The 23,272-nt window shown below is 32.4% G+C and overlaps 1 protein-coding gene across 4 annotated transcripts in view; it reads left to right on the top strand.

The window, feature by feature from the left end:
• Cnksr2 (connector enhancer of kinase suppressor of Ras 2) overlaps positions 1–23,272 on the top strand; it is a 254,860-nt gene that overhangs the window by 88,169 nt on the left and 143,419 nt on the right. For all 4 annotated transcript variants that reach the window (XM_027927389.2, XM_027927390.2, XM_027927391.2 and 1 more), the window contains exons 5-6: positions 1,564–1,605; positions 21,034–21,153. In XM_027927389.2, the coding sequence (XP_027783190.1) occupies positions 1,564–1,605; positions 21,034–21,153 (162 nt within the window). The remainder of the gene's footprint in view (positions 1–1,563; positions 1,606–21,033; positions 21,154–23,272) is intronic.

Here is a 23,272-nt window from a genome sequence, read left to right on the forward strand (position 1 = left end):
CATTCTTTAAACTATGCAGTACTGTGAAATATGGGTATTTTTTCAAAAATGTGCAAAATAATAGTTAATTTTATATTTTGAAGTAAATATAGTTTTTAAAAATTAATGATACAGAACAATTTTACATGCTAGAACATTTATCACTTCCTATATATCAGTTTCTGTGCTGTTCAATTTATCTCATTTTCTCATTTTTACAATACTGTTATTGAGCTACTACTAGTACATATCATGCCCGTTTTATAAACTTCTTTAGGAAACTGAGCCATAGAGACATTAAGTGTCTAAGCAAAGATCAACTTATTATTATCACTTCTTATTGCATTTCAATCAGTTGCAGGTTAAAAAATGCAATTATGGAATTTTTGTTTGCATTCATATTTTATGTTGTTCTTTTTAGATATGCATGACAGTAGAATTTATTTTGGCATATTATACCTACATGGAATAAAACAATCTAATTAGGATCCTATTCTTGTGGTTGTACATAATGCAGAGTTACCCTGGTCATGTATTCAAATATGAGGCTAGGAAAGTTATGTCTGATTAATTCTACTGTCCTTCTTATCCCCCTCCCCTTCCATTCCATTCATTCCCCTTTGTCTAATCCAGTGGACATCTATTCTTCCCCTCTCCAGTCTCCCTTGTTATAGGTTAGATCCACAATAAGAGAGAACATTTGGCCTTTTGTTTTCTGGGACTGGCTTATTTCACTTAGTATGATGTATTCCAGTTCCACCCATTTATTAGCAAATGCCATAATTTCATTCTTTGTTGTTGCTAAATAATATTCCATTGTGTATATATACCACATTTTCCTTATCCATTCTTCTGTTGAAGGACACCTAGGTTGGTTCTATAGCTTGGCTATTGTGAACTGAGCTGCTATAAACATAGATGTGGTTGCATCAATGTAGTATGCCAATTTTAAGTCCTTTGGGTATATACTGAGGAGCGGGATAACTGGTCAAATGGTGTTCCATTAATGGTGGAATTTTTGAAGAAGATTCTGTAATTTCAGGGAATCAAATTTAGGTGAGAACTATAAACTTGGTATTAATGTGTAGTGATTTTACATATATAATATAATATAGTTTACAGTAGTTGAAAATATAAAAGTATAAAATTTTGATGTGACTATTCAAATAAATATTAATGTTTTCTTAATGTTCTAATATATAATAAATTGGTGTTTAAAGTCTTAAGAGATTTTTTCAACAAAATATATTTATCACAGTTAAAAGTTTAGATGAAAAATAGTTATAATAATTTTTTCAATTTTCTTTTAAAAGTGTACTTAATATGTGTTATCCTTTATTATATATGTTTAAAATTTGTGATTTAGAAACTATGCTTAGACAAAAATAAAAATATCTTTTAGTTGATCATCCAAGCTAACGACTACTAATATTTTGGGAAATAGCAGTCTAGTTTTTTTTTTCTATTCATATTTCTTTTTTATATGAAATTTCAAGATTTTTCAAATTATAGTGCAATTTCTCACAAAATATTTTTAAAAGAATGCTTGATTTTTTGTAACTAATGTGCATGTTTCTTTTTTAGGATTGTACTGTATATGAAACAGAGAATAAAATTCTTCATGTGGTAAGTATATTTGAATTTTCATCTCATTAGAGAATATTGCTAAATAGAAATATTCTTACAAAAAAATGTGAGCAATAAATTTAAAAATCTACTGACCACATCAGTTAAGTGTATATCTTTAAGGAAATTTATAGATATATCAAAATATTGATTATAACTGTTCTATGGTGTATAGTAGAGAAATATAATATTTGAAGATTGTAGTATTTAGCAAGTTTAGAGTACAATAAAATAGACAGCCTAGAGAAAAGGTAATTTAAAATAAGAATTTTTCACTGTGACAAAAAGAGATTGGAAAATGTATTCTGTTCTACATTAGGGATAATTCAACTCTGTCATCATTTGGATGAACTACTTTATAACATAATCAAACATCCTTTACTCTGATTTTATTTTCACCAAACAACCTTCCAAATGGTAAATTATCAATATTTGTTGAATGAATTAGTGGCTTTGCTGATATTTTATTACTAGAAATGAGTTATGAGTACATTATACTTTGTGGAACGGCATCTCCTTTCTTGTTATTGAACAACTGACCACTTTGGTATGTAAATTTATTTCTTGATTGATGTTGGTCTGTCCTAACAGCTTCTTCACCTCTAATGTGAGATCGTGGCATTTCTGCCCCTACAGTGCTTCTTTTATTTCTACTTTGTTTATAAGTTAATATTTCTGAAATATTTTAATATTTATAAAACAATACTATTTTGTATTTAGAAAAGCAAATGTTTAAGACATATCTTACTCAAATCTGTAAGGGGAAAATATTCTATTCAGAATATCAGCACTACAGCATTACTATTCCATTGTGTTATCTACTACATAAATAGTACTGAGTAATCCTTTTCCTTTCATTATACAGTAGTGATGGCCTTTCTGACATATTAAGATGGTGTCAAGAGTGGACAGTTAATGTACTCTTCTCTTCATTAGTCCAGAAAGGAAAATAATTTCACCAACCTCCTTTGGATTCACTTACAGGCTCTACAGAATAGAAAGAATATTTTTTAGGATTTATATGTTCCAAGTATTAGTTTAGGTTCTGTAAACATATTACAGATTGAGCATCCCTAATCTGAAAATCCAGGATTCAAAACACTCCAAAATCTGAATCCTTTTTGAGCACTGACATGATATCATAAGTAGAGAATGCCATACCTAACCTCATATAATGGATCACAGTCAAAAACCATGCCAACAACAGGTTTTTCCAATAACACCAAGGGGAAAAAATCGCCCTCCTCTTCATCTGTGATATTTCTTTCCCATGCATGTCTGGATTTCCCCACAGAAGCATACCCAAAAGAAGAAATAAAATGGAATGTGTGCAAGCCAAATGCACCAACTGTAGTTTCATCATGATGCCCTGCATGCGGCCAAGATCTACACACATTGTTCACAGTGACTGGTGCTGTGGTGGCAGCAGCGGTGGCCACCGCCGCCTCCTCCTCCTCCTCCTCCTCCTCCTCCTCTTCTTTGGTGCTTATTCTCTGTTCTGTGGGGTAAAGTTATTTTTGAAAATTTCAACAAGGTCTACAAATACTCCTGTGGGTAACAGTTAAAGAAAAAAGAAGAAGTATATATATATATTAATTTATAGCACAGAAATTTGAACTGTTGAAGAAATTGGACAGGGGTGTGTCAACCCTCTTACAGAAGAGCGTGGTGTTGGAATGAACACCTCTATAATATGAAGAAATAGAAAGATAAAATGCTGAAGTTCTATGCTGAATGTGGGCAAAGGGAAGTTAATGAAAAATAGAAAAACATTCCATAAATCAAAAAATGAACATCTAGATTATGTATTGGAAGAGTGGACCCATCAGTTTTACAGGAAACTCATTCCACTTAATGTTGTGCTGATCATTAAACCAGCAAAGATCTATCAAGTTGAACTGAAAATTGAAGGGAACTGTGACTGTTCAACAAGCTGGTTGTAGAAATTTAATGAAAGACACAACATTAAATTTTTAAACATTTTTTTGTTATAAAGCATCTGCTAATACGAAGCAGTAAATAAATCCATTGAAGTGAATATCAAAGGGGGTCTTAACATCAATAGTGAAGCTCCAGTTGTTCTCTCGCTGACCTTTGGTAAAATAGCCAAATTGTTTCAGAATCAAGGTGATCATGATAATAGTGTCGTTGAACATGATGTTGTTAACACTAGAGAAAAAAAATTGTCCATAGGTATCATGGTGAAAATGTATAGTGGGTTTATTGAAAAAGTAAAGTCAGTCTGCATTTATAACAGAACAAGAGATCATGACAGTTTATAAAATCAAAGAAAGACTTTTAAGAGAAAAAACATGTTCTTAATGAAGCAGATGACTCTGAAGGAAACATTTTAAAAAGCTATCCAGGACAATGCCTCCACATTTCTCCTTCTCCTTCAATGGCTAGTGATTTTTTTCTCACCTGAAATAATAAAATACAGTGTACAGTAACCTTTTTATCAAAACATATCATTATAGGTAGAGATTGAAGTCTATCATTTTTTATTATTGTTGGTTAACAGCTAATACGGGTATTTTAGATATGTTAACTGTCCTGCTTAGTTACTCTGAACACATTCTTTTTTCACTGTATCAGTTGTGTCATCTTTTTACTGTTATATACTTATATGTGAATAAGTATAAGAAAACAGTTGCTTATTGGTAGCATATAAATTTAGTGTCAGGGATGATGGTGAGGTCACACAACTACAGATTGTCCACATGAGTGGCTGAGATAGTGACACTTTTCCTTTCTGATGGTTCAGTGAATGTAAACTATTTCATAAAGAAAATTATTTAAATATTGTATAAATTACCTTCAGGCTATGTATATAAGAGGCATATGAAATGAATGAATTTCATGTATAGCCTTGGGTCTTGTCACCAAGATATCTCATTATGTATATACAAATATGCCAATATCTGAAAAAAATCCAGGGGCTGGGGTTGTGGCTCAGTGATAGAGCACTCACCTGTCATGAGTGAGGCACTGGGTTCGATCCTCAGCACCACATAAATGTAAAATGAAGATATTGTGTCCACCTAAAACTAAAAAAGATAAATATTTTAAAAAATGAAAAAAGTCCAACATCCAAAACACTTCTGCACACTCATCCTGTGTCTCGCTTAATCCTGTTTTTACAGATGGTGAACCTGTAGATTGCAAATATCAAGCTTCAGTGTTCAATTTGAAAACAGATCTAATACCAATGTCTGTGCCCATTCCAGATCTGGTATTTGCTAACAATTCCAGTTCTCTGAGACTTTATGAATTGTACTATCTTGTGTCCCCTGGAACTCAGGGCTACTGTCTAGCTATACCAGTTAGCTATAAAGAATATAGAATATAAAGAACTTGAACAGATCCTTATTCCTACATTTTATTTCCTTTGTGTGACTTTTGTGGGCATGGAGTTCTATGATGACTGTTACTTCTGGGGTACTAAATTTATTCAGTTAGACTTTGGCTTGCTGTTGTGGGTTCTTCATTGTGTTTAATTTAAGGCACTTATTGAGGTCAATGTGTATTGCCATTTTCTCTTTATAAATTTTATCAGGTATAATCTCTTCTGTTTTGACATCAAAAACAGCTGTTACAAACTAAATATTGAAATAGTTGGCAAATACATCTCATGGTATTTATTTTATTTATTAGCTTCATTCTAAGTTCTAATTTATATCCATGATTTCTCTTTGCCTTCATTTTCTCACTTAATGTATGTTTGGTATATGTTTTTGCATTTATTGACATAATTTTTTATATGGTGGAATAGTTCAGTAGGTAACATATGTGCATTCATAATCAATATCCAATTGTTAACCAAGGAATTGAAAGTGGTTCATAGAAAAATAATCTGTAGAGGACTGCAAAGAAAGGTGAGATTCTATTTCTGAAGAAGAGGCCACCATGTAGAATAATAGAAACAAATTTAAATGTGGAAAGGAATAATATGGAATTGCTCTTGTAAAAAGTACCCTAAATATAATTTTTAATATTTATGATAAGGAAATGACCTCTTTAATATTATAAAATGATGTTTTAAATTTTATTAAAAACCAAAATGAACAACAGTCAGGCTTTAAATTGACTTTTAAATCATTTAAAATATTTTTTTCATTTTTAACAATGTTTTTAATATTTTAAATGATTTTTAATTTCTTACCTAAATTCCTAATATTTGACTCATATCATTAGTGTATGGTCATTTTACTTCTATTTCTTATGTGCCAGATTCTGAGCTATTTGCCATTACAAATGAGTGACAGCATAACTAATACTGAAGAAGTTTAAAAACGAATGCCACCATGGACAATTTTGCATTCCAGCTAGTGAGAATTTTAAAATCTATTATGATGGAGACAGTGGATGGCATTAATCAGCCAATTCAGCTCAGAACATGCTTGTATTTTCATGTTAGCATTGTTTCCCATTCTGGTTTATGTAAGGATGGCCCAGCCTCCACTAGAAGACTGTATAAATACTGTGTGTCCATTTGCTCACAATAAGAATTAGTTTTTTAAAAATAATAAAATAGTGTTCCAAACTACTTGGTATATAATGTTAGAATACTTTCTTTACAAATACTTTTTTTTCAGAGCTATAATATTTCCAGGTTTCTTACAGTGTAGAAGAAATCATTTTGATTCTAAAAAAACAGTATATGAATCCAAGTTGTATTCTACCTAAGGGATCTTTCAAGTGATCTGTTTATTAGAGACTTTTCAAAATATTTTTTTTATTTGTAGATGGACACAATACCTTTATTTAATTTATTTATTTGTATGTGATGCTGAGGATCAAACCAAGTGTCTTACACATGTGAGGCAAATGTTCTGCCATTGAGCCACAATCCCAGCCCCATAGAGACTTTGTTTTTAATATGTTAAATGGGACCCGTAGTACACTTTACATATAATAGTTCCTAGGAGAAAATAATAGGTTTTTTAGGTAGAACTTTATAATTTATGATTCTCTTTCCAGCATTTATTTATTTAGATTTGTATTATTCACATTTTAAAAAATTTCTTCTTTTTTGTTTATGCGCACCAGAAAATAAAAAGACTGAGGTTTGGTATAGTGTATGTAGAATCAAATTGTTGGTTAATTTGAATGTTTTCCTTATTTCTATGATACTTGAATATGCTAAGTAAATTATTAATGATAATAACTCTTCTTCAAAGATGAGTTAATATGTACTTGGTATGATCATTTGGCCTAAGTTCTTTCTGGAAAACATAGCCTACTGTAGATAGTTTATGTACTTTAGTGACACCAGTGAATGTAAATAACATTGGAAAAAAGAATCAATATGGATTCTGGAGTTGTTCATTGCTGTAAGCAACTAGAGGTATACCCTATGGGGCCTTCTGAGGAGCCCTACAGAATGTTCCTCAAAATTGTCCAACCCATCTACCAAAGATTGAAGAGGGAACATTTATCCACTGGTTCTAATTCAGTTCTCCCATTGGTCAAAGGCGGTTCTTTGAGGTGTTAATTCTTTCATACTACTAGATTTCTGGAGGCATCAGAGAGCTCCAGGGTAGAAAGCAAAGGTAGATTTCCACAGTGGTAGCTGGAGAAACAGTGGATTGAGAGGATATGAAGTTGGGCTCAAGAGATATATAATTCAATGAAACACACCATCATATGTCTCATTGCCTGTTTTTAATGTCAAAATCAAAATAATGCCTGCTTATTGGTTATAATTTTAAAAAGAAAAATTTCCTCAAAGTTTTATGGAACTTTGGGGAGAAAATTTAACAGGCTCTGAATGGCAATTCAAGTTTTGAATTATTTTGAATCACATGTAATATCTTGATCCTGGTTGAAATCAAGATTCACATAAGAAGCAAAGAGAAGTTTCAAATAGTAGACATAGTATAGCATTTGTGTCAAAAAGAAGTATATTTATAGTGAAGAAAATAATTTGAAGAACTGTGCAACAGACTGAATCATTATTGTGTCAGGAGGTAAAGGAAGCAATTATCAAGAGGAAGGAGAAATGATCATTTACAAAAAGCTTCTATACTATAGGAATTCCATAGAGCAATGGAAGCATTAGATTTTCCTTCAATGCCTAAGTGAACAGAGATGGAGAACTGAGAACACTTGAGAGATGTCTGTTCCTGAATTATATCTATATTTAAGGATGAGTAAAAAAGAAGAATGAGAAAGAGAAGATGAAGTATCCTTTCATATACTAGAAAAATTCTTCCCCATGATATAGGCTTATTAAGAACAGTTTAATGTTCTCAGAGCCTTAAACAAATGATTAAAAATATCATACCATAAAGAAGCTAAGCCCACTAAACACTGACAAAAGAATTAACTAATAAAATAATTCTGTAAAACTAACACAGAAATAGAAATTAAACCATGCTAAAAGCAATAAATAGCAGATTGCATATTGTAGGAAATTTGAGACAATGATACACAAAATGGAATTTAATAATATAATACTAGGGTATTTAATAAATTACAAAAAGGGAACAAAGTGAAAGAAGATGAAGGCTGTAGAGAATAGATTACAGTTAACTCACAATCAAATAGTTGTTAGTTTCTGAGGAAGAATGTAATAGGAAAAAAAAGACATAGTAGAATATTTTAGAAGTAGAAATTTGGAATACACAACAAAGTTAGAAAATGTATTGAAAGATAAAAATTTCAAGTTATATTCTTGTAATATTTTACGATTTCAATGGCAAAAAGAAAAAGAAATGAAACCTGCAGTCACTCAACTGGAGGAAACAGAAAGGGAGGTTTTGGCTTCAAAGAAACAAAAATTAGATTGAATTCATATCTCTATTTTGAAGTCATAACTGCCAGAGGATAATGTATCAAAAACTATAAATCATTGGAAGAAATGCATTGACCAAAAATGTTTATATCTAATTAAATTATTATTCATGTGTGAAAGTAACAAAAATATTTTTAGATCAGCAAGATCATTAAAGTATCTTTTGGGGAAATACAGTTGACTAAAATTACCAAGTAAAGTGAAAAAAAAAAGTTGAATTTCAGGAAAGGAAAGTACAAAATAACAAAGGACTAGAGGTGAATTAAGAAAATCACATAAGATGAGAAGGCACAAAAAATACATATGAGTGTTTTTAAAATGGGTGTTGTTAATGATAAATCAAAAGGATAATTCAAATATCATAGTTTTTAAAATATTTTTGAAGGGGACAAACTCTGCATCCCCGTATTAAATCACAAAGGTTATAAGTGCTTCCCAGTGGCAAACAAAAACTACCTGTAAAATAATAGTGAAATACAAATTGTTGCCTATCAAGCCATAAACACAAATGCATGTACACACATACATACTTATTAAATATATCCAAATGCTGATTAAAACCTGATGAAAATAGAATGGACTTACTGCATTTATAGGCATGTATATTCCCAAAACCTTTTTGAAAAGCAAGTTTTAGGTGATTTCAAGGCTCAGAAACTTTAATTCTTACCCTTGTATAGTATTTACAATATGTCTCAGGCACTATTTTAAGTTCTGTATACAAACTAGCTCACTTGGTTCTCATAGAAACCTTATGATAAGGCAAAGGGGAGGGAGGGGAAAGGAAGGGGAAAGTGGGTAGGAATGATGGTGGAATGAGTTAGATATCATTACCCGAACTACATGTATGAAGATATGAATGGTGTGAAAATACTTTGTGTACAATCAGTGACTTGAGAAACCGGGCTCTATATGTGTAATATGAAATGAATTGCATTCTACCATCAGGTATAACAAATTAGAATAATTAAATAGTTATTAAAAAAAGAAAAATAAAAACCTAATGAGAGGTGCTGGGCTTGTGGCTCAGCAGTAGAGTGCTTGCATCGCACACATGAGGTCCTGGGTTTGATCCTCAGCACCACATGAAATAAATGAATAAAATAAAGTTATTGTGTCCAACTACAACTAAAAATTTTTTTCAAAAAAGAACCTTACGAAGTATTATTATTCTCAACTCCATTTTACAAATGAGTAAATTGAAGCACAGAGAGGTTAAGTGACTTTCATTAAGTGATAGAATTAGGAAGGATTTAATATCAGATTTCAGTCTCTGGCAGTCTGTCTCCAGAGTCCATATTGCTGTACTATCTTGGGAATCTAATCTAAAATAAACTTTGGGACACAATAACATTTTCTATAGAAAGTGTTTATAGAAACACTTTATCTAATAATTAAAAATAGGAAATAATAGGGGTGATGCTTCAGTAAACTATGGTACATTCATAGGGTATAACATTTGCTATTCACAGTACTATCTGAAATTGTGAATATATAATTTATGAGTAAATTATATTTTTGGATATACCTAAAATATCCATATGCCAATATTAAAGGAAAATTCTAAATATTAATGTTAATTAAAGCATTATAAACACAGTGAATCATCCTGTTGAAAATTGGAAAAGGGAATATTCTGTAATATTAGTATTATTTTACTTGCTTAGTAACATGAGCTGATCTTTTATTTTTTAGTTTCAAGTATCTTTCCAATATTTTCCAGTTTGCCTTGCTTTTATAATGAAAAAAAAAAAACAGAAAAGTACATATTCATTCTAGTGTATTTATAATTCTGATGGTTTTCAAGGAAGAATTTTATATTACACATAGTAAAGTAGTCAAATGTGACTAGGACAATGTTTAGACTAGATTTTTGTGTTTGCTGTTCTCATCTCTAAAATTGGAGAGAATTGTTTTGTTTAAAATTAGAAAATAGGGGCAGTGAAGACAAAAGGCCTGGTGGAAGGGAAGTTGGTTATACTGTTCAGAAGGGAAGTTTGTTAATACAAAATATAAGAATGAATAAAAGAAGCCTAACAGCTTGGGTTTCTTTGGAAATTGCTATTAAATATAATGGAACAGGCAAGAGAGTACAACCATAAAGGACAGAAAGAAATATAGATTATTAGTGTACTAGTTATCTGAGTGATGATTGACTAAAGATAAAATGTATCGTACTTAACCTCTGTTGATGTGATATTTCCCTCAGTTAGACCTTGTCCTGAGTTACACATTCCCTGGCATGTTGGAAACCATCTATTTTGCTCTGCAGAGATCTTTGTTTTGTATAGCAAATCAGTGACAGATAATCTGGAATTGTCTTCAATTCCGGACTCCACTTTCTCTTCACTCCTACCTTTCACTAAAGCCTTTGCATCTGAAGAGATAAGCACTCCCAAGAAGCCATTTCAGACCTTGGGTTTTGAGCAGACTTAATCTGCTCATCACAGTCCTGCTGCTCTCATTGGTAAGCCTGGAGCACTTGTCAGCTTTGATAAACTCATGGCACTCCCAGGTTCAGACGTAATCATTAAAGTCACACTGTTTAAATCAGGCTGTTGTAAATGTGAATACACCTTTTACATTAACCAATAGCATGGTTTTATATGTGGCACTCGCTTTGTGCTATTTTACCGTATCATATTTTCAAAGTTAATGAGATAAATAAATACACTGAATACCCATTTTATTATATTAGTGTTAAGATGATCTTTTAGTTGTATAGTGCTCTAGTTTGAGAATTCTTTCTCTTTCTCTCCCCTTTCTTTTCTTTCAAAGAGATTTTTCTCCACTTATTTAGGTTTGATAATAAATTAGGTTTATTTTAGAATGCTAAGTATTTGTTTTATTTCATAAACATGCTTTATAAAATTTACTTTCTTTTTTAAAATTTACTTTCTTTAAATTTATTAATCCTTTACTCCTAAACTCCATCTGCACTGAGATCATTGTGCCTTCTCTACTAACCAGACTAGAAGAAGCTTAAACTGCGTAGAGCCCACAGATAAATGTAAGAGAGGAATCTGAAGAAGAAAGCAAAGAGTACATTTTAGTCTTTGCTCTGATATCTGTATAATATCATTTGTATAAGCATAGCTTTCCTCTTCTAATCATATAAAACCTTGAAGGATGTATTTAAGTACTGGGGTACCAGCAAACTCCATAATGAAATAAAAGTGATCATATTAATATTTAATCTTTAGAGATTTCTTGAAACCAATGACACTCTAATGACTTTAAAACCCATAACATTTTTTATATGGGTCTTCAGAAGGTCTCTGATGCTGTGAAAAAGGCAGCTTTTACCAATTATAGCCCAGACTCTTCTCTTAAAGCTGTGGTCTTGGTCCAAAAGCAAACTACATTTTTTGTATGGTTGACATTTTGGTAGTAATCACAGCATTTGAACATACAAGTTCTAATCATTCTTATTAAAACATGAATTCTAATATTGAGTTTTATAGATAGAAAGCATCAATATATTGCTTTGTTTTTTTACTGTTAATCTAATCCTTCTATTTTAGCTCTCAGTACTGTTTTTGTGGTCAACCTAAAGAGATATGCTAACACTATTATTGAAACAGGCATTGGTTTCTTAAGTGGTATATTATATTATCTTCAGATTTGATTCTTCTGCGGTTAATTACATTGTAAGTTATTTTAACTGTAAATTAACTTCTTCATAACCAATGTCCATGCAAGAAAAGATAAATCCAAATATAATATTATGGAGGTAGAAAATGTTTGTCTTTCCTGCACCAAAAATGAACTGGTGTATGCTAAATAGAACATGTTCTATTTGAAGAATTAAAATAATCTGATTTTAGTCTTTCTTATTATGATTTAAATAGACAGTATGTAGGGCAGTGTAAGTTAATGAGTATTCTTGCTAACATTGCATTTGATGAGCACACTATTCATTGCAAAATATTTTTATTTCCATACTGACTCTGAGGATACAATCATTGTTCACAAAGAGCATTTGTTTTTGCTGAGGAATAAAGTGTTATAGAGTAAAAAGGGCAATCAAAGTAAAAAGATTTTGTGTCTTGATTCCATTTTGACATTTACTAGCTATGAACAAGCTAAATGAGCCTCTCTGATTAAATTGGTGTATTAGAGAACAAAGGTCTAAATCCCATAGTTCTTTGGTAATAAACTCACAAAATCACAAGACAGAAGTATGGCCACATAATGTGATGAAGGACACTGTGGATTTTTAAAAGTATGGCCAAATTACTGTAAACGTAAAGATTTTGTCAAAGTAATTCAAATAGTATGGAAATCAAAACTCTACAGTAACTTAAACAAGGAAAGTTTGACAAAAATAATTATTAAACTGTGGTGGAGAGTGCCTATGAAGAAGATGACATCTTAAAGGCAGAAGGACATCTTAAAGGCAGAATATCCTCACCAAGGCTGAGAAGGTGTGATCTTAGCTTTATTAGTTTGCTTGGGTTGGTGCTGGTCTAGCAGTCAATTAAGTGGGAAATAACCTTGCAGAATGCAGGCAAATGGTGCCAATGGGAGGGCTCACAGCAAGAGCTGGGATGATACACCAATAAGAGAACATGTTAAGATAATCTTTGATAGTGATCACTGAGCCCAAACTGAGACTGAAAGATTATTGAGAGATTGCATGGTCTGGGAATGCAGCTGAGGCAGAACATCACCTGATGTCTTAACACATTTACACCACCGATGAACCCTAAGCAGGGGCACAAAAAGAATAATAATAATAAATCAAACCCCATGGGAACCTGAAAAGAAACCTCCTTCCTCCTGCAGTGTCCCTCCGATGCCCTCTACTGACAAAAATATAGCATTGTGCCCTTATAAAGAAAGAAATGCTTAAAGAATCCAGACCATTATCACCAACCAAGCACTAAAAGGTGAATTTGTAGCTGAAAGTTGATAAATTCATAACAGGCACAGTACAGTTAGCTCTTACATCCATAAAAGCACATATGACACCTTCACATTTCCTAACTGTAAGTGAAGACATTGTTCCTAGGTCTCTGCTGTCTAGTTAGTATTTGCCTATAAAGTGTGTGTGTGTGTGCGCGCGCGCGTGCGTGTGTGTATATTGTGTAAAAATCTGAATTTTCCAGAAGCTAAACCAATTGTAATGAATTTCTTCACTCTTTGACTATAATTTCCAAAACAAAATGAAATCAAGTTCCTAAAAACCTGCATCTTAGTTGAGCCACTGATATAGCAACTGTTATTCTTTTTTAAATTGTTATTATAAAATTTTAATTGACACATAATAATTATACATATTTATGGGGTACAGTGTGATATTTTGATACATGTATACAATATATAATTATGAATCAGACTAATTAGCTTATTCATAATGAAACATTTATCATTTCTTTGTGTTAGGAATATTCTTGAGCCTGGAAAGTAGCATGCCCTTTAATGAGTGATCATCCATCTGCTTGGTAACCCACCACAAGCCTTCCTGTCTCTGTTTCCTGAAATAAACAAAGAGAGATTTTTCCAGAACCAGTTCTGGTTTCCAGCTTACTCCTTTCTCTGTTAGAAATGAGAGTACTGATGGAGGCGCTTGTTCCAACTTTTAGTTCAGATCAGGTTGTATCAGGGACATAGTCGAACAGAAATTGAAAGTGTCATGCCACTTCTTTCTCATAAAAAAGAAACACAATTTGGGACTGATATTCTCTCACTGTTTTGGCACTGACCTCTTCATTCTTAGGTGATTACTATTTTAAAGTAAAATTTTCAGGCTATAATATTACTTCAAAGTTTAGCTCTCTAAGTATTAAAACATCTGATAGTAACATGTCAGGCAGTGATCCAGGCACAGTGGTTAAGGAAGCAGGAACTGAAGCAGAGCTGTCTATTTGTACCTTGGTTCTGTCATCTAAAGGTTGTGTGATCTTGGATGGGTTTTGAATAACTTTATGCCTGCATTTCTACATCTGTTCTATGGAGATAATAGCAGTATCTCCTTAGGGAGATTGTGAGGATTAAATTAGTCTATATAATATAAATGGCTTAGAAGAATTTTTAGACTATAGTAAACATTATTTATTATTTTATTTAGTCCTCATCACAGTACAGTGTGATAGGTACAATTTTCATCTCAGTTGTATGGATAAAAAAACTCAGACACATGACGAGGTTAAGTAACTTGCCCAAGATAATGCAGTTAGTAAGTGGTATCACTTCACTATCACTGCCTCTCCAGGGTATTGAAATCTAATTCTAAGATTGTAAGTACAAACATATAATTTTAATGACTTTCTTTTCTTTTGATGATTTTTTCCATTGGCATCTATAGATAGGATTCTAATGTGGCCCCCAAGATTCCTGCCTCTGATGTACAATTGCCAATTCTTCAGTGTAATTGAGACCAATTAATATGATAGATTTTACTCCCAAGATTAGATTTTGTTCTTTGGCAAAGGTGAAGGGATTTTGCAGGTGTATTTAAAGTCCCTTATCATTTGTCTTTAATATAAACAAAAGGGAGATTATCCTGGGTTGGCCTGACCTCAGGTGAGCCCTACATGGAGCACTCCATAGGACCTCTTACAACATGGCAGCTCACTATTTCTGGGGCAGCAGATACTCTGCCAAGTATTTAGCAATTTAGTATATTGTATTTCTAAATGAGGCTTACTATCATTTAGAGGTCTCACTATTTAATGTTAGAATTAATATTTAATATTTTATAAAACCAGTGAACCCCTTGTTCTTCAAATACAATGCATCCTAATTTGGCACAGAGTTGAAGTATTTATTCCAAATTATACTGATATCCAAACCAAACAATAAGATAAAAACATGTTCTGTTTTATAAACTACTTTAATTGCAGTATTATTTATATCAATAGCTATTTAACATGTACACACTGTTTGTCAAAATAAAACTTTTGTTACTGTTTTCCATGCCATAGACAATAAACATGAGTTATACAAACTGCATTTAAATTGTAGTTTTCACATCACTATGGCCATCTTGAAATATATATTCATCTGTTGTTTCCCTAATTTATCTTGGTTTTATATTTTACACTCTTGTATATATGAGTATAACTTAAAAGTAGAAATTTCTTTCTGTGAACTCTTTTGATAACTCTATGAGCCTGAAGTTCTTTCTTGTGTCAAATGTGTTTTCTGATTTTTTAAAAACATTTCCAATATTTTTTCTAATACACTCTGAAGATTAACTTACCAGTCCTCCATTTAATTAGATAAAAACAAAAATAATAATTTAAGTAGCTCAATAATGCCTGAGTATGCTCCAAAATTCACACAAGACTTCTTTGCTTTCTCTAGTTTTTCACTATTATTTGCACTTAGAACACTTTCTGCATTTCCTTTTAAATAGGAATAGCTTAAATTTCATGTATTAATCCAAAAGGTATCTCAGTTTTGAAATAATGAAAGAAAGCTATTCAGATATAATGACAGAAGGTTAATAATGTAGAGTTGTTTTTTAAATCTCTACAGTAACTAAAATATTGCCTTACAGCTGTTTTAAAACAATTATTTTAACTAATCTTGCTCTTCTCAGATCTTTTTCTTTTAGAATTTTTAGATTCAGGAAAACCAGCCATATTCATACACACACACACACACACACACACACACACACACACACACACATCTATCTATCTATCTATCTATCTATCTATACACACACACACACACACACACAAAATAATTTCCCAAAATATGATTAAATGTATTAATTCAGACTTGAAATTAATATATAAACTGCCCAGGAGAAAAAAAATCACACAATACTATTAAGTCCAGATATGTCACTTTTGTGTTTTTAGAGTTTTGTAAGGCATATTTAGCCCTGTGTGTTAATTGTTATTCAGTTACCAGTCTTTTGTCATAATCTTGGGTAGAATTATTACAGTGTAAATTGAAAGATAACTTTCAGGTTTAACTTACATTTCATTATACTCAGTAATTTAAATGTGTTGTATAACACCCATCTAAAGCAGACATTGATTTTAAACAATACAAAATAAAATGTATCAAAAACAGAAGTTGAGATACAGGAGTCAAAATCGAGCAAGCATTTTAAGAATTCCAGTGCATCTACCAATCAGTAACCTTGGTCTAATGATTTAGCCTTGCTCTTTCATCTGTTAAACTGGTTATAACATCAAATTCAAGAACAACTATAAGGATAAATGAGACAATGAATATGAAGTATTTAGCATTTGCCAAACATGGTAGGTACTCTATAAATTATATCTAATAATGATGTTAAATAAAACAAATATATATATATATATTTCTTGGTATATTATAATTTTCTTTTCTAGAATACAGTCTTATGTAGTGATAGATAACATTTTGTTTTAAAATAACAGCAGACTATCTCATATGAAATTGAACAAATTCAGTTTTTATAAGAATATGTTAAATAACTTCCTGGAACTCTGCTGTAGTTTTAGTGGGGTTTCCTGCAGTGGCTTGGTATATGATGCAGTTCAGAGTATAAAATGAGCATATAAAGCAAGGCCATTTTATACCCCTTCTAATTGGCTTATTTAGTCTAATGCCAAGCACAGCAATATAAAGATCCTACTACATTTTCTCTATAACAGACAGCAAGGTTCTAGTGGATTTTCTTTTCTAATTCTACAAGTTTTCAAGATATTTATTAAATACTCTGAACTTTTCCTGATAAAGTCAATTTTTTACTCATATTTTATATTCTCAGCAGCATCTATCACATATCAGACATTCAACAAACCAGAAATTACTTAATAAAAATCTTAGCAAATGCTTTGCCACTCAGTATGTGGATTTAATTGGTATTTTCTTTCTCCAAAAATGTCTACAGTCTCCTTCCATCCCACTTCTAAACTTACCAGTGCCTGAATAGGAGCTCTCCTATTTAGGAACTACTATTACTCACTACCAGAGTGTTATATGAGGGACTGAATATTATAATGTACACATATTGAGCCATTTAAGTATACCCTTTGCCTTCCTAATTATTTACACACTGGACTCTTTTGAAATATGCTTCAGCTTGTAGAAACCACAAAATATTCTTTTTATTATAATCTTCGGATTCATATACAATCCACATATCCTATATAGAAACACTCCAAAATTAGCAGTGTTTTTTCCCCCTTTGAGATAAAAAGAAAATAAGAATGAAAATGTAACCACATAGAAAAAGAAAGGAAGAGTTAAAATATTTAAATCTGCCAAGGTGACTATTTTCCCCTGTCAAATATACAATTTGAACTGTAGCCAGTTTTTGTGTAATTGCTGCCATGCTGCCATTCTGTCCTTTTCCCCCTGGCTGCTGATGAATATTTTCAAGAGGAACTTGCAAAACAAAAACACAATGAATGGGATTCATTCAAACTAAAAAGATTCTCAGCAAAGGAAACAAACAGTAATGTGAAGAGAGAACCTACAAAATGGGAGAAAATCATTACCAAAGGCACCTCAGATAGAGCACTAATCTCCAGGATATATGAAAAACTCAAAAAACAAATAACCCAATCAATAAATGGGCTATGGAACTGAATAGACACTTCTCAGAAGAAATACAAGCTATCAAAAATATATGAAAAAATGTTCAAAATCTATAGCAATTAAGGAAATGCAAATCAAAACTACTCTAAAATTTCACCTCACTTCAGTCAGAATGGCAATAGTCAAGAATACAAGCAACAATAAATGTTGGTGAGGATGTGGGGGAAAGGGCATACTCATACATTGTTGGTGGGACTGAAAATTGTTGCAACCATTATGGAAAATGGTATGGAGATTCCTCAAAAAACTTGGGATGGAATCACTATTTGATCCAGCTATTCCACTCCTTGATTTATACCCAAAGGACTTAAAATCAGCTTACTACAGTGATGCAGCCATGTCATGTTAATAGAAGCTCAGTTCACAATAGCTAAACTATGGAACCAACCTAGGTATCTTTCAACAGGAGAATGGATAAAGAAATTGTGAGATATATATATATATATACATACACACACACACATACATACACATACATACACACAATGAACTATTACTCAGCCTTAAAGAAGAATGAAATCATGACATTTTCTGGTAAATGGATGAAGCTGGAGAATATCATGCTAAGTGAAATAAACCAATCTCAGAAAACCAAAGGCCAAATGTTTTGTCTGGTATGTGGGTGATAATTCACAATAGGGCAGTGAGTGGGGTTACTAGGGAAGAATAGAGTTGCTTTGGATTAAGTAGAGGGGAGTGAAGGGAGGGGAGGAGGTATAGGGGTAGGAATGCTACTTGAATAAATAGAACATTAATATCCTGTGTACATATATGACTACAGGAACTGTGTGATTCTACATCATGTACCACCAGAAGAATGAGAAATTATCCTCCATTTATGTGTTATGTCTCAAAGTGCATTCTGTCATGTATAACTAATTAGAACAAATTTTAAAAATAAAAGTCCAATAAAAACCAATACACATGTGCATGCATACACATACGCGCACACACACACACACCACACACAATCCCAAGATGGACTACATAATTTGTGAATGAAAATACCTAGCACCTTGTTCAAAATAAATCAATAATTCCAAGACATCAATAATAAAATATAAAACCAAGTGTAAGGCCTTGTGTGACTACACAGATCCCTCTCCCACTAAACTGGTCCCTGTAAAGTCTCTTATTGAGGGATCAGTTTCCTCTTAGCATTTTGTGTAGAAGCTCTTCAGGGAAAAATATGTTTGTTATATCTGAGAGCACTGAGACCTGAACACCAGAGTGAGTAATCAGATGTGAATTCTCCATCGTGGCCATGCAGCTAGACTTACCAGTGTGGTTACTAGTTATTATAAGATGGTCAACAAGGTCATGGGATTAAGAATAATAGGTTAATTCACCTAAAAAATAATGATCAAGCCCTTTGAGAGTAGTGAAAACAACATGGAGAAAATAAGCATTTATTTAATGTCATCTTTGAATAGGAATCCTATGGGCTCTTTTTAAAATATATTATCATGTTTTAGCTTACAAGCCATGTAAGGTAATCTTTATCTCCTCATTTAATTTTCTACGTAAGGAAAACAGCCTCAAAGATATAAAATAACTTGCTTACATGCCCATTGTAAGTCATTTTCAGTATGGTGTTTGCCCACATTTTCATATCAAGTCCATATTCTTTCCATGGGTATTGGTATCATGCAGTTACTCTTTAGGAGCTGATAGCCACAGTTGAAGTGCAGCCTTAAGAAGCAGATGCAAAAAGCCTAAGTACCATTACAGAGAGAAATTTAGCCTGACATTTTCTGTAGTGTAAGGAAACTGAGCCCAGCATGGATAGAGGCCTGGACCAAGGACAGAATGCAATAAATAGAGGTTTTATTTTCCTAACCAGGCAGAGGGAACTATCTCCTTCACAGCAGACCAATTCAGTGGTCACAATACAAACATAACATATTGGAGATTATTAGAAGATGCCTCGATGCCTACAAAATAGTAACTCCTTCTATGGTAAGGGAAAATCCTCAAATAATGGAAACCAGACCTATGTAAGTACAAAAAGAGTATGTGAAGCGTCAGAGGGCTAGCATATTTTAGTGAAATATATCTCAAGCTTCATACTCATATTTCCCTTTTTCATGATTGTACCATGTCTAAGACTTAAGCATACCATATATAACATATTATAATGTTTTAAGTCTGTTATTTTATATCAGCATGAATGGATTTATCCTGACTTAAGCACTAGCTTTCTCTTCTCAGTAAGCCACTCTACTAATTGTTAAAGTTCACTTGCTCTTCTGTTCATCCAACTAATAGATAGATAGATAGTCAGAGACAAGTCCCTGCCAGACCTATGATCCCTGCCTCAGAATAAGGGGAGTTCAGAAAAAGATATCATACATTTGTCAGACTGTTCATAGAATGCTGAGAAAGCAGATTGAGGTTGTGCCAGACTTTGCCTGGACAAGGTAGGAAACTTAAAATGGGTAAGAAGAGTTCACCAAGCAGATTTAGGACATTCATCTTTCCAGTACCTTGGTCAAACTGTTTTTAAGCTTTTCTGAACATGAAGTAAAATACAGCAGGATTTTTATATTATTTAATTGAATTCAATTTTATAGCTGTTATCAGGAAGTTCTCAAATTATTTAAGATTGTTTAGAAACAATCATTTTAGATGTGATGACTTGAGTAATAGAAATAATACATAGCCATAACTTTTGTGAATATTCTGGCATATAGTTCTTATATTCATGATTTAAATTTGTTGTATTATGTGCATTTTTCACCTGAATACCTTTTTTATGCAGCTTTTAGTAGGATAAAATGCCAGTCAAACACTTACTGTTTGGTTTATTTTCCTCATTAAGAAAGTTGTAACAGCCAGGCATGGTGGCATAGCATCTGTAATCCAGCTACTCAAGAGGCTGAGGCATGAGGGTTATAAGTTTGAGACCAGCTTGGGCAATTTAGCAAGACCTTGTCTCAAAAAAGGGAGTTAGGATGAGAATGAAGCTCAGTGGTAGAAAACTCCTGGGTTCAATCCCAAATACTGAATAGAAACAAATTAACAAAAGCTGATTTTACTTAATAATAGTTTACCATAACTATTTTTCTTTTTGCTTCCAGTGTAAAACTCTTTCTGGAGTCTGTGACCACATCATCTCCCTATCATCTGATCCTCTAGTTTCACAGTCTGCTCACCTGGAAGTGATTCAGCTGGCAAACATCAAACCAAGTGAAGGGCTGGTAAGAGATACCATGTTTATCAAAGCCATCATCAACAAACAACTGATGATATGGATAAAACAACCTCCAACTTTGTGAATCTATGAATTTTAACAGATATTGAACATTTTGGTATTTTTTACTTGGAGGACTTAATGAGTAGGAATTTGTCATGATAAGAAGTTTTATGAATAAAAATTAAGAAGAATTGAAAATGGTGATTTCTGAATTACCTCATTTAATTCGTTGATCATGTAGTTTTGATTGCATTCTTTTACATGCTCCCTCAAATTAGCATTTCTTTAATATTTATTTTTTAGTTGTAGTTGGATACAATAACATTAATTAATTAATTTATTTTATGTGGTGCTAAGGATCGAACCCAGGGCCTCACCAGTGCTCTACCACTAAGGCACAACCCTAGCCCATTAACGTTTCTTAACCTAAAGGGAAATTTAAGAGTTTTATAATAAATACCACAATGTTACCTGCTTATACAAGAAAGGTTTTTGTTTTACTTTGATTTGTTCTAGTTTTTGTTTTTATTGTTTTGGTTTGGTTTGGTTTTTGTTTGTTTATTTGTTAGTGGGAATTGAACCTGGATACTAACCAGACCATCTGTTTTATTTATTTATTTGTATATTTTATTAATTTTTGTTTAATTATTTTTTGAGACAGAGTCTAGCCAACTTGCTCAGGGTCTTGCTAAGTTGCTGAGGCTGGCCTGGAACTTGCAACCCTCCCTTTTCAGCCCCCCAAGTTGCTGGGATTACAGGCAGGCACCATCAGCCTTTGCCATTTTGTCCTGGCTTAAATAGATCTTTCTTTCCATGGGGTTGTTCGCTAAACCAAACTAATATTATAATTCACATCCATTCTTAAAAGGGTGAATATATAAGTGGATATTGCTAACATTAGGCTAATATCTGTAAGATGTATTGATATAATTTTGATATGAAATGAAGATAATCATCTTCTCTTTTGTACACCTGATTGAAAAATGTTTTAATTCTAAATTGAACCCAAGGAAAAGATTTTAAAAAGAAAGCATGTAAAATCAATAGTGCAAAGGAAGGCAAATCCAGGAAAATGACTGTAAAACATTTACCTACTACACAACTCTTTTTTTTTTTTAGAGAGAGAGAGAGAGAGAGAGAGAATTTTTTTAATATTTATTTTTTAGTTTTCGGCAGACACAACATCTTTATTTGTATGTGGTGCTGAGGATCAAACCCGGCGCTGCACACATGCCAGGCGAGCACGCTACCACTTGAGCCACATCCCCAGCCCACTACACAACTCTTAAACATTAGTATCATGCTACATTGTTTCTACTTTCTCCTTGTTGAATCAATTTGCCAATTATTGATATTTTGTAAAATAGAAATCTTAGAAACTAGTACTCATAATTTAATTCAGATAGCATCTTCTTAAAGATCTCTAAGCAGGTTTAGCTCTTACGTCCTTTCTTGTTCACGTATACACATGCAACTGTTTCAGAAGGCAAAGCCTTCATTGACCACCAATGACTTTTTGATTTGAGGCCATTTTTCTAGTCCATATAGTGACTTTTTAATCCTTAAAATTGGGATATTTGGTAGATTACTTCTGGGTATCCATAGTTCCTAGTGCTTTTGTGGCTTTTATGGCTATTTTCTTGGGAAGATGAAAATCACCATATCAGATATAGCTATATGTTTATGTGTTATCGTTATAACTTCTAAATTAGAACACTTGGATTAGTTTTAAGAATTTATTTCTAATATTTATTTGAAGTAATCTTTATGATTTTAAATTCTTATAAGTATAGTCTATGATTGTACTTTGTATGGTTTTAGTACTTCTGGTCAGCCACAGTTAGAAAATAATAAATGGAAAATTCCAAAAATAAATAATTGGTAAGTTTTAAGCTTCTCACCATCCTGAGTAGTGTGATGAAATATCATACTGCTCTACCCAAGACATGGATCATCCCTTTGTCTAGTGTATCTGTGCTGTATATGCTGCCCACCCATTAGTCACTTAGTGGCCATCTTGGTTAACAGACTGACAGTCATGTTATCACAGTGCTTGGGTTCAAGTAGCCCTATTTTATTTAATAATGGCCCCAAAGCACAAGAATAGTGATACTCGATATTTA

Source organism: Marmota flaviventris, chromosome X (assembly GCF_047511675.1).
Source record: "Marmota flaviventris isolate mMarFla1 chromosome X, mMarFla1.hap1, whole genome shotgun sequence".
Classification (NCBI taxonomy): domain Eukaryota; kingdom Metazoa; phylum Chordata; class Mammalia; order Rodentia; family Sciuridae; genus Marmota; species Marmota flaviventris.